The 12523-nt window shown below is 45.9% G+C and overlaps 1 protein-coding gene across 1 annotated transcript in view; it reads left to right on the top strand.

The window, feature by feature from the left end:
• Positions 1-12523, top strand: part of TULP3 (TUB like protein 3) — a 79118-nt gene that overhangs the window by 54704 nt on the left and 11891 nt on the right. Inside the window, exons 4-6 of the mRNA XM_084633928.1 lie at positions 1747-1923; positions 10690-10820; positions 12004-12201. Coding sequence (XP_084490054.1) covers positions 1747-1923; positions 10690-10820; positions 12004-12201 — 506 coding nt within the window. The remainder of the gene's footprint in view (positions 1-1746; positions 1924-10689; positions 10821-12003; positions 12202-12523) is intronic.

Here is a 12523-nt window from a genome sequence, read left to right on the forward strand (position 1 = left end):
TGCTTGCTGTGGTATGGCGTCTGCACAGAAAAAAGGCGCGGAACGATTGTCTGCCATTGCTCTGACGGAGGGAGGGGCGACTGACAACATGGCTTACAGGGTTGGCTTACAGGGAATTAAAATCAACAAAGGGGGTGGCTTTGTGAGAAACAGAATGGCCCCCTCAAGGATAGAACTCAAAACTGGGTTTAGCAGGCCGTTGATTTCACAGGGGGAGGGAGGAGAAAATGAGTACAAAACAAATCTGGTCTATTTCTTGTTTTGATCCACTTCATCTATCTTTATATATCTTGCTGGCAGCAGACTGTGCAGTACGACCACTAGCCATCGTCATCTCCTGGGTGCTCGGCAGAAGACGGTGCAGTATGACGACTAGCCATCATCTTCTGCTGCCTGGAGGTTAAAAGACAGTGCACTGCCCGTAGGACTGAATCGCCATGAAATGAAACTTAAAAGGGGAATGACTTGGCTGAGTCACTCCCATGTTTGCCCAGGCACCCCTGACCTCATCGAGGTCTGTTAAAAGAGGACCCAGGACTACGTCGACACCGGCTACCAGTCATACTGCACTGTCTGCTGCCAAAAGGCAATAAACTGCTGCTGTGTAGCAATGCAGTACAGCGTCTGCCAGCACCCAGGAGACATACAGTGATGGTTAGCTGAGTGGGCTCCATGCTTGCCATGATATGGCGTCTGCACAGGTAACTCAAGAAAAAAGGCGCAAAACGATTGTCTGCCCTTGCTTTCACGGAGGGAGGGAGGGAAGGGGGGCCTGACAATATGTACCCAGAACCACCCGTGACAATGTTTTAGCCCCATCAGGTACTGGGATTTCTACCCAGAATTCAAATGGGCAGCGGAGACTGCAGGAACTCTCTTCACTTAACGTCATCCCTGTTAATGTTATTATCATAGAATATCAGGGTTGGAAGGGACCTCAGGAGGTCATCTAGTCCAAACCCCTGCTCAAAGCAGGACCAATCCCCAATTATTGCCCTGATCCTTAAATGGCCCCCTCAAGGATTGAACTCACAACCCTGGGTTTAGCAGGCCAAAGCTCAAGCCACTGAGCTATCCCTCCCCTGTTGGATAGCTACCCACAGTGCAGTGCTCCGGAAGTCGATGGTTGCCTTGGTACTGTGGACACACTCCACCGACTACATGCACTTAGAGCATTTGTGTGGGGACACACACAATCAACTGTATAAAAACACTTTCTACAAAACCGACTGCTATAAATTTGACCTAATTTCATAGTGTAGACATACCCATAGACTAACATCAAGGTGATTAACAAAGAAGATGACTACTGTGGACAGTAAAGGCTTAAAATGGTTGCCCATAAAAAAAATAAAATCTAGGAGTTTCAATGTGCTTTACAAACATCAATTAATTTAAACTCATAACCCCTTGTGACAATAGAAGTATCATCATCCCCATTTAGGGATGGGGAAACTGAGGCTTGGAGAGGTTAATGTGACTTTCCCAAGGTAACACGGGAAGTCTGTCAGAGCCAGATTTAGAATGTAGGTCTCCTGACTCAGAATCCTGTAAAGTGCTTCTTTGGGAAGACGGCCTTTTTTCCTCCCCTTGTGGAAAATGTCTGGGCACTCAGCTGCATCAGTGTTCTAAAAGGGTGTTTGAGTGGGGAGAGGTGAAATTAGGTGCCTTCTTGTGATGCTTAACACAGTCAGCCAGTTACAAAAACTGTGAGATTTCTCCATTCTGTTTCACTTTTGCTTGCAGGCATTGATGGCCCAGCTGCCTTCCTGAAGCCAGAAGTTCAAGACTTAGGGACCAAACTCCAAATCCTCTCTGTAGGATCTTCCACAACAGAAGATGATGCAGATCAGGACAATGATGAAGAGACTCTCATAGATAGAGCTGCCAAGCCGGATCTGCAAGAAATCCTACAGAAACGAGGTGAGAGTTGGCTATATGCAGGGTTTGAACAGGGGTCTGTCAGGAATCATCTCACAATACAAGTGTGCATGTGAGCTTCCATACACAAAGGCAGCCAGCAATTTCTAGAACATACATTGACGGATGAGTAACTGTCATTCCCTTGTCTAAAATGCTAATAGTAACTGGCATACCTATCATGTTTTAAGAGATTACAGAAATTCCATATAATTTCTGGTCTTTCCAAAGGAAGTAATCACAAATTGCCTCTCTTGGTTTTGCCAGAGTCCAGGACATTTTTATTCCATGTACCTATCTGTTAATATTATAACAACACAATATAGTTCTTAAGTATTAGAAACCTCCACTGCCAGCCAACAATGCAGTAATTACTTAACTGCTCAGGAGACCTGCAGGAAAGGTGCTCTTCCTGATTCAGAGGATATCCCAAACAGCTGTTACAGAAAATATGCATAAAGGTTTATTGTCAAATACTGTGTCCCGTTGAGCAGTTTCTCATCAGAGCGTCCACTGTTGCCAATTGTATCACATCCCTGCCAGTACTGCAGGAAGTCTGTTAGTTGCATGCTGTCTAAACATTTTGCAGTGAAATAAAAATGAATACTGTGTTGTTTGATGCACAGTTTACATTACCTTGTGGTACCTGTCATCTAAAAGGTTCCCAAAGGATTTAACCTTTGAGTTATGTAGTAATTTGTAAGGATCGTGTCATCCACCACTCAGAAGCAACTGTTGTTTATCCATGAACAGCAACATTACACAAGAGTTAGGACAGGAAGTGCAAGAGAATAACTGATTGAAATTACACGGGAAATTTAGGAAGGCAGAATGTAAGTACACAGATTAGAATTTGGCCAGAACACCGGGGTTAACGCCTTTCCTCTTTCAAAATGTGCCTTGGGATGTTTATTGACAAGTAGTCAGGAACTTAGCTTTAGATCTCATCCAAAACACAGCACCTCCAGCAATGCTTTGTATGTGCAATACCATACTGGGACATTAGTGTAATATTGAGTCATAGGGAAGAATGCAATTTACAGGATCAACAAAACTAGGTACTTCAGCACTTTCTGCACTTTCCCACTCCTAACCCTGCTTACCACAAGAAATCAGGTAGGATCACAAAATAAAGTGGTGTGACTCCAAGTATAAATCCCAGGAAGCTTACAGAAGTTCCCTCTCAGTTCTTATTTGAGTATATGCCCTGTGGGTGCTGTGCACTGTTGACCGGAGACAGTAAAGCAGCATTTGCAGGCCTGAGCCTGCACAGAATAACTCCTCATGCTCCCATATAAGGTCATGTAGGGAGGTGCGGACCCACTGCCACTCATTTATCTCTAAACCCATCTGTGGCTTGAGATGGAGCAAAACTTGGGTGATGTCCACACTACTGTGGTAAATTGACCTAAATTATGCAACTCCAGCTACATGAATAACGTAGCTGGAGTTGACGGAGCTTAGGTCGGCTTTCTGTGGTGTCTGCACAGCACTGGGTTGATGGGAGAGTGTCTCCCGTCGACTTACCTTACTCTTCTCATTCAGGGTGGAGTACCAGGGTCGACCTGAGAGTGATTTAGCGAGTCATTAGACCCGCTAAATTGACCCCCCCCCAGTGCATTGATTGCCGGAGTGTTGATCCGGTGGTAGTGTAGAGATAGCCTTAGTGTCTACTGTTCTACAGCTTCCCACCTTTCTCACTTTCTGTGAATTTTTCATTTAGTTATTTACTTAGTTTGTTGTTTATTTAATTTCAGAACAGTTGTGGTTTCAAAGGGAGGTCTCTTCCCTCCCCCCTCCAGGACTTCTAGTTTAGTACATTGGCACCAGATTATGCCAAAGACACTGTGGTTTAAGCCCTGCCCATGCAACAGTAATTCTAGTTGTCTCTGGTGTCTCAGAGACTCACTTCCCATCAAAGGGCAAGGTCTGCTCAGGGTTTAAAGGCAGGTGTAAAAATGGAACACTCCTTAGCTTCTGAGGGGTCTGCTTCCCCACTTGCACATCAGTCTCAGCAGCTCAGGTGACTGCTGGAACCTTGGCAGCACCCCAGAGATAGTGATTTCTAAGAAAAGAAGACTCTTTCCCTTACCAGGGAAACGAAGAGTGGTAGGTCACCCCATAAATCTCAGTCCTGGGACACCTTGAGTCCCCTAAGGGGTTACCTTCCCCTCTTCTTATGTAGTACCGACACCTTGGTACCAGTTTCACTTGGCGTCTCAGACTGAAATCAGTACCAAAGCATTCGTACCTGTGACGGGTTGCACACTCACCACCATGGTGCCTCCTACTGGTTGCTCCGGGAATTAGTTCTGTCCAGCTGTGGAGCACCCTCTGCAGGTGGTGTCTCACCTGTTCTGCTCGGCAGTGCTGTCTGGGACCCGCATTGCTCCCTGGCTTGCGTCATCCTCTTCTGGACACAGCCCTCCAGCTGTGCCCCACTCGGTTCTCTCCCCTTCCGGGGGTATCCACAGTCCTCAGTCTGGAGCTGCAGTTGGCCATGAAGGCAGGTGCAAAGTCTAGCCTCTTGCCTCGGGCAAGCCACAGTCTGTATCAGGCCATGCTCCTCTATGGCCAGGTGTAGTGGAAGGGGGAAGGAGGAGGACCCAGGTCCGTCCACTACTCTGGGTCCTGGCCCGGGGACTCTCTGGCGGTAGCCATGTGCTGACCTCCTTCTCTCCCCTCCACTGCTCATGCTCCCTGGGCCACTTCCCTTTGGCTCTTGCACCTTCTCGGCCTTTTTTAGCAGGGGCCGCAGCCTGGAAGGTATCAGGCTGGAGCTTTCCCTCTGCTCCCCTGAGTCTGCCCAGCGCTGCTCTATCTAAGGTGCTAGCCCTGGGAGCCAGTACTCCTCCCTTGCTTGTCAGGGAGAGACTCCTGTCTCTTCTGCTTTGCAGCCTTCATATAGGGCCCAGCCTGGCCCTGATTGGCTGCTTCTAAGCCTTCTATGATTGGCTGCGTTCTGCGCATCCGCTCCAAGGGCTGCTATTAACCCTTTGTCTGCCAAAGTGGGGCAACTGCCCCACTACAGTACCACATAAGACGTTGTGTGCAGAAAAGTCTTCCATGCACAGAGTGGCTCCTACATCAGTACCATCCAGCACCTCTCAGCCCCTTGATGTACACAGGGCTTCTACCTGCACTCCGGTACCATCATGTCTTACAGCTCCAGTGTCAAAGAAGCTGTTCTGTCAGCTTTGCCAGTACTGCATGCACCAATTCCTCCTTGGCACCGATCCACATCCCAGTTCCAGCACCATTGGCTATCATAGCTCTTGACCACGCTCGAGATTCTTTTCTCTGGAGGATCTTCTCATTTTGGATAAACCAGGGTCTCCCTTACTAAGGAGCTGTCATAAATATAAAGGGAAGGGTAACTACCTTTCTGCATACAGTGCTATAAAATCCTTCCTGGCCAGAGGCAAAACCCTTTCACCTGTAAAGGGTTAAGAAGCTAAGGTAATCTCGCTGGCACCTGACCCAAAATGACCAATGAGGGGACAAGATACTTTCAAATCTGGAGGGGGGCGGGAACAAAGGGTTTGGTCTGTCTGTGTGGTGTTTTTGCCGGGAACAGATCAGGAATGCAGCCTTCCAACTCCTGTTAAGTTAGTAAGTAATCTAGCTAGAAAATGTGTTAGGTTTTTTTGTTCAATGGCTGGTAAAATAATCTGTGCTGGAGGGAATGGATATTCCTGCTTTTGTGTCTTTTCGTAACTTAAGGTTTTGCCTAGAGGGATTCTCTATGTTTTGAATCTGATTACTCTGTAAGGTATTTACCATCCTGATTTTACAGAGGTGATTCTTTTACTTTTTCTTTAATTAAAATTCTTCTTTTAAGAACCTGATTGATTTTTCATTGTTAAGATCCAAGGGTTTGGGTCTGTGTTCACCTGTACCAATTGGTGAGGATTGTTATTAAGTTGGTGAGGATTGTTATTAAGCTTTCTCCAGGAAAGGGGGTGTAGGGCTTGGGGGGATTTGGGGGGAAGACGTCTCCAAGTGGTCTCCTTCCCTGTTCTTTGTTTAAGATGCATGGTGGTGGCAGCATACTGTTCAAGAACAAGGCAAAGTTTGTACCTTGGGGAAGTTTTTAACCTAAGCTGGTAAGAATAAGCTTAGGGGGTCTTTCATGCAGGTCCCCACATCTGTACGCTAGAGTTCAGAGTGGGGAAGGAATCTTAACAGGAGCTGTACTAGATCTCTCTCTTGGGTACTGCACTGACAGCTGCAGCTTGACTTCCAACACTTGGTACCATCACCAATGCCCGGGCCCTTTTATTCCAGAGGATATTTCTGACTCTGAGGTCTCTGTACAGGGCTCTACCTTGGAACTGTTACACTCTTCTTGAGTTCATTTACTGAAGGGGACCTTGTGGAGCCCACCGGGTACCCTAGACCTTTGGGATATGAACATCCTTGGAGACGCCTCACCTATCCCCCTCCTGCATGGGCTTACTGGAACCCATGGGAGCACTTTGTGGAACAGTTTTAGAGGGTACCAGCTAGAAAGAAACCCCAACACCCACCAGTACCACATCATTCACAGGCACTGACAGACCATCCTTCGGTGCCGTATGCCCCCTCGGTACAAGAGGAGCAATAGCCACAGATGGAGGAAAGCTCACCCTTATCAGCCAAGTCCTCCTCCTCCTCCCCAGATGAGGTTGTAATGCCACCATTGCCCTCTTCTGCTGATGACTTTAGAGCTTTCCAGGAGCTAATGAAACACGGGATGGAATCCCTCCAGATCCTGCTAGAAGAGGCCCAGGAGTCTCAACATTCCCCGATGGACATTTTAAATATCATTCCCGCAGGGAAAAATTGCCCTACCAATTAATGAGGCACTGTTATTGCCTTCATGTACTTTATTGCAAACACCTGCCACTATTCCACCCAAGCGGGGAAATAAAATATGTTGTATTACAGCTAAGGGAATGGAGTACTTCTCCCATCCCATCACTAATTCCCTGGTGGTGGATGTGGCTAATGAAGGAAACTATCAAGCTTGCTCCAGACCCTCTGCTTTGGACAAAGAGGCCAAACAAATAGACCTGCTGGGCAGAAAGAGCTATTCATCATCAGCTCTTCTATTTTGTGTTGCAAACTACCAGGCTTTGACAGTGAAATATTATTTAAGTTATTCCAAGTTCACAACACTTTATTGAATGCCTGCCACAAGACTAAAAAGACCAATTTCAGTCCTTTGTCTCTGAGGGTCAGTTAATCATGAAAGCCTCCTTGCAGGCTACTCTCGATGCCGCTGACACAGCTTCTAGATCCCTGGCTACTACTGTGTATATGCAAAGAGTATCTTGGCTCCAGCCTTCTGAACTCCTGAAAGAGGTGCAGAATACCACTGAAGACCTTACCTTTGAAGGGCTCAAGCTCTTCAGTGCAGACACACACTCCTCACTCCACACCCTTAAAGGTTCAAGGGCAGTGCTATGGTCACTGGGAATTTATATGCCTTCAACAAAAAGACACTTTAGCAGGTCTCAATTTGCACAGGGTTCAGACCATTCAAGTAGCACCCACACCAGGCTTTCTTAGAGCTTTGGAGCCTTTGAGGAGGAGATCCAAACCTCACAAAAGAGGATCACTCCCCTGCCCCCTCTGCTGTACAATTCTACCATTCCACCCACTTCCAGTGATTGAATATTCCACTTCCTGCCTGCCTGGAAGCACATTGCCTCAGACAAATGGATATTAGAGGTGGGTGACATGGAATATTGCAACACAACCACCACCCACCTCCCTTCCCTGTCTTTTTTCAGGGACCCCTCTCACGAGGAGCTCTTAAAGCAGGAGGTCCAATCTTTCCTGCTCTTGGGGGCAATCAAGCCAGTTTCCCACGAGTTTGTCAGAAGAGGGTTCTAGTCCAGCTATTTCATAGTCCCCAAAAGGTTCATTGCCCTCGACCTCCAGGAAACCTGTTTTCATGCAGGTATCCACTCCTCCCACAAGCGTTTCCTATGTTTTGTAATAGGCCCTGAATGTCTTTACAAAGGTCCATTCAGCTATAGCGGCCCATGTATTTCAGTGGGGTGTCACAATATTTCCACAGTTGGATGACTGGCTTCTCAGAGGTCACTCAGCAACCTCCAAGGCACTTAGAAGCCCTCAATGGGTCTAAGAACTAGGTCTCAGTTTTTGCCCATCCTATCATGGCTGGATTACTTAAAGGCTTACATAGCTTGTTTTCCCCTATGCAGAACCCCACTCCTCCATGGGACCTTAATTTTCTCGATGCCTTTAAACCAATGTCTACCTGTTCTCTCCTCTACCTCTCCCAGGCTATCACTTGGGATAGATGAATAGGAGAACTCAATGTGCTCATAGTAGACTCACCATTCACTGCCTTCTGTATAGAAATGGTCACACTACATTCCAATCCTTGTTTTCTTCCTAAGGTCTTTTCAGAATACCATATTAATCAGGAAATCTATTTACAAGAGTTCTATCCATACCTTCTATTCAAATGAAAATTCTGCGAGCAGCTTCTATTACACATGGGCATATTTAACTGAATGAAAGTATAAACTAAGCAGTATGGTATATCATGTTTTAATAAAAGCTAGACAGCTTTTTATTCATTTCACTAAAGTCACTAGTAATATGGATATCAAGACTCAGAAAGCAATATCCCACAAGAGGAACATAAGGATTAAATTCTTCATAACATAATGTTTGTGAGATGCTCAGTCTCACAAACTACAGCAAGCAGCCAACACACACTAAACATCAGAAGGGCTCTCACCTTCTACTTAGACAGAACCAAGACCTTTAGGACCTCTCCCATACTCTTTGTATCCTTTGTTGAAAGGGTGAAGAGACAGGCCATTTCCACACAAAGACTGTCAAAGTGGGTCTCGGGTTACATCTTGACATGCTATGATACTGTCTCAATCACAGAGGGAGAGCACGCTCCACTAGGGCTCAGTCCACATCTTTTACGCTCCTGAAAGATGTTCCCATAGCAAAAATCTACAGGACCTCAAATTGGTCCTCTGTCCAGACATTTGCCATGCATTACCCTATCTTACCTGCTTCCAGAGCTGACATGTTTGGTGACGCAGTCCTCCAATATGCCCTGGATTTTCCTCCTGCCTCCTCAGCACCAATCTCCACATTGTGTTACTGCTTGGGAGTCTCGTATGGTGGTACACCCATAGGGACATATCTCAAAGGAGAAGACTTTACTTACCTGTGCAGTAACTTGAGTTCTTTGAGATGTTTTGTCCCTATGGGTAATCCACCTCCTGTTCTCCTTACTCTCTGCTGCAAATTCTCTGGCTTCGCAATTGAGAAGGAACTGAGTGATGGTAGGTCCGTACCTTCCTGTATGCCCGAGTATGAGGAATTTCTCTGTGCAGGTGTGGGCCCATGGCCACTGCTTTACAGTCTCCGGTCAAGAGTGCACAGGCATCCTATGGTGGCCCATAGGGACAAAACATCTCAAACTCATGTTACTGTACAGTTACTGTATATATTACTGTAATCTCTATTCTTCACCCAGAATTCTCTTGGACACACCTCCATCATCTTCTATACATAGCTGTGGTGTGGTTGCTTGGATAAAGATGAAACATTAAGAACAGGGACCTGTAGTCTACTTAGGCTACACCTCCATATTAAAGATGAGGGTGTTTGTAGAATTGATTTGATGTGTTAGATTGCATTGATGCTGTAGGAATTGGAGAGAATTGGTGGTTGAAACAGTCTGTACTCAGTTATGAAGTATCTGTAAAATTGAAGAGTATAGTGAAGGATGGGTTAAATGTAAACTAGTAAGCATCACACTTACTGGGTTGGATAAACCACGTTAGGCTGGATTGCTTTTTCCTGTTCTTAAAATATCTGTTCTTGTCTGCATGGAAGTTAACTGAGATTCAGGGAGATACAACTGTAAGTGGAAAAAATAGATGTGAAACAATTGTAAAGGAAGCAGTGTGTTAGAGAGGGAGACAAAAGCCACTGAAGGCAAGTGGAATAAGGATAAAACCAAAATGAACAACTACACATAGATTTGCTTTTATGCTGGTGTGCAAATACACATGTACTGTATGCTCTGTTTAAAACTGTTTTGTCACCAGGCAAAAGTGGCTGGTGCTACAATGTTATCTGCTCAGTCATAATTTTCAAATGAAAATTGTGCGAGCAGCTTCTGTTACACATGGGCATATTTAACTGAATGAAAGTATAAACTAAGCAGTATGGTATATCATGTGTATGTATTAATAAAAGCCAGACAGCTTCTTATTCATTTCACTAAAGTGTCACTAGTGATATGATCTCAAGGCTCAGAAAGCAATGCCCCACACGAGGAAAACTCACACTAGGAATATAAGGATTAATTCATAGTAACATAATGTTGGTGAGATACTCAGTCTCACAAACTACAGCAAGGAGCATAAGAGAAATATGTAAAAATAAATTCATATAACATAAGTACCTAAAATTAGGCTACTGAGTTCCTATTTTGGTACCTAAATAAATGGTCTGATTTTCAGAGATGTGGAAATATGGATTTAGGTGCCTAGCTTTCGGTCACCCTGTTTGAACATTTTATCTTTATTGCACAAAAGACAGTTAAAAGGCATCATTACTACCCTAATATTACTTTTCCATATAAACAGTCATTGCAGGTATGTTGTGGGTTAAAGTTAGGATAGGAGCAGGGAAGGTAACTGAGGGGTATGTGAATTGGTGATGCCCTGCATTTGTAACACCTTCCATTAGAGGTTACCTAGTCCTGAATTCTGACAGGGATCTCAGGCAGTTTGAATTTCGATGAGGACACAGAAGAGGAGGAAGAAGCTGGAAAGAGGTCAAGATCTCGTTCACCATATTCTGAATCTGAGAGGCCTAGTTCCGCAACCAGCCAGAAATCTGCTACAGTAAGTGTCTTGAAAACACTGTTCTCAATGAGACTCAGACCCATGCTTTCTAGTGCCCATGTGTAAGGTGCTGACTTGTGTCCAGCCCACAAAGGACTCACTCCCACAACCAAGTCTCTTCCCAAGGGACTTTTCCTCTTTTGCCTCTCTGTCACTTCCGCTTCAGGACTTACTGCAGGATTCTTCCTTGCTCTTTTGGCTAAGCACTGTCTCCAGGACTTCTCCCTGGCGCCCTGTTTTTTCCCCCGGCAGCTTCTCTCAGCCTCCCCGATTAGGGGACTCTGGCAGCCTCTTCCAGGGAACTCCTTGATGCTTCTGCTCCCCTACTTCTCCTTCCTTACTGACAGCCTGGCTGTAGGGAACACGTGATTCCCCTCCTCAGCTGCACCTGATTAATGAATAGAGCTGGCTGGCCCCAAACTCTGACCATTAGAGCGGCTGACCACCTGTTACAGCACCTCAGTGTTAAAACATGCTAGTTCCAGCCCCTAGCCTGTAGCCAGTGTGCTCAGACCTGAAACCAGAGGGAAGCCAAGGTGTTGGCTTCCGTACCTTATATCCAGTCCTCCACTAGCTTCCACCGCCATCTGTGTCCCATTTTGATATTCTGCATCTTGACTGTTGTCACTGTTCCTCTAGTGCTCACTCCTGCTATGGGGAGAGTTATTTCCACTCTAGATACAGTCTGAGCAAGCATAGACACACTTATGGTTTTAGCCATACCATCATACTGTGGTTTTCCGCAGCCTGTCCCACTCCAGGATCAAGGCTGACCAGAAAGTGCTATTCCTCATACTGTCTTTTTTTACAATACATTTCAAGCTTAGCGATTAAATGCTATGCTAAAAGGGACATTTCTCCCTTTGACTATAACAGCTTTTCACCCTGCGTCCCCTCCCTAGCAAGCCATTCTACCCTCTGGTTACTGGGGACTCTAGCCCAGCTTTTCCTTCCTTAAAGGGGTATTCTTCTCCCAGGGTAGGAGAAACTTCTGTCCTGATTTCTTCTTCTCAATGGAACATTCCTTCCTTGAAACACAGAGATCTCTGATCCAGCATCCCTTCCCCAACAGAGCTTTTTCCTCTTCAAATGGGGGCCTTCTACCCAACAGGCCATTCTTCTCTTGGGTTACTAGGTCCTCTGACCTGATTTCATTTTGCTGATGGGATAGGTCTTCCCACAGGACACAGGTGCTTCCTGCACTGCATCCCCAGAGTCAGATGCACAGCTGGGAGAAGTGGAGAACTTGGAGGAGTTTGCATTACGCCCTGCTCCCCGTGGCATTACAGTGAAGTGTCGAATCACTAGAGATAAGAAAGGAATGGACCGAGGCCTCTTCCCCACCTACTATATGCACCTGGAAAGGGACGACAACAGAAAGGTATTGGGACTAGCACACAGTCTCTAGCCCTGGGCTTCTGAACTTCTAGTACAAAACCTTTGGGTGTGTGGTGGAGCAGTGCTTAAATGGGGAAGGAACCTGGAGCTGAAAGGAGAAAGCTTGTGAAAAGAAGGAGAGGTTCACGTCTGTATCTGGGCGCAGGGTATGAAGGCAGCAATTGGGAGGTGTGGAAGCAATAGTATAAAGAAGGTGCACTAAAGCTGGAGTAAAAGAAGAGCAGAGGGATGAGTATCTGGTTAAAAATTAGGAAGGAAAGGTGCTTAAAATCTGAGCCATTGGGTGGGCTAAAGAGAGCTGAGAT

Source organism: Lepidochelys olivacea (assembly GCF_965140295.1).
Source record: "Lepidochelys olivacea isolate rLepOli2 genome assembly, chromosome: 1".
Taxonomy (NCBI): Eukaryota; Metazoa; Chordata; order Testudines; family Cheloniidae; genus Lepidochelys; species Lepidochelys olivacea.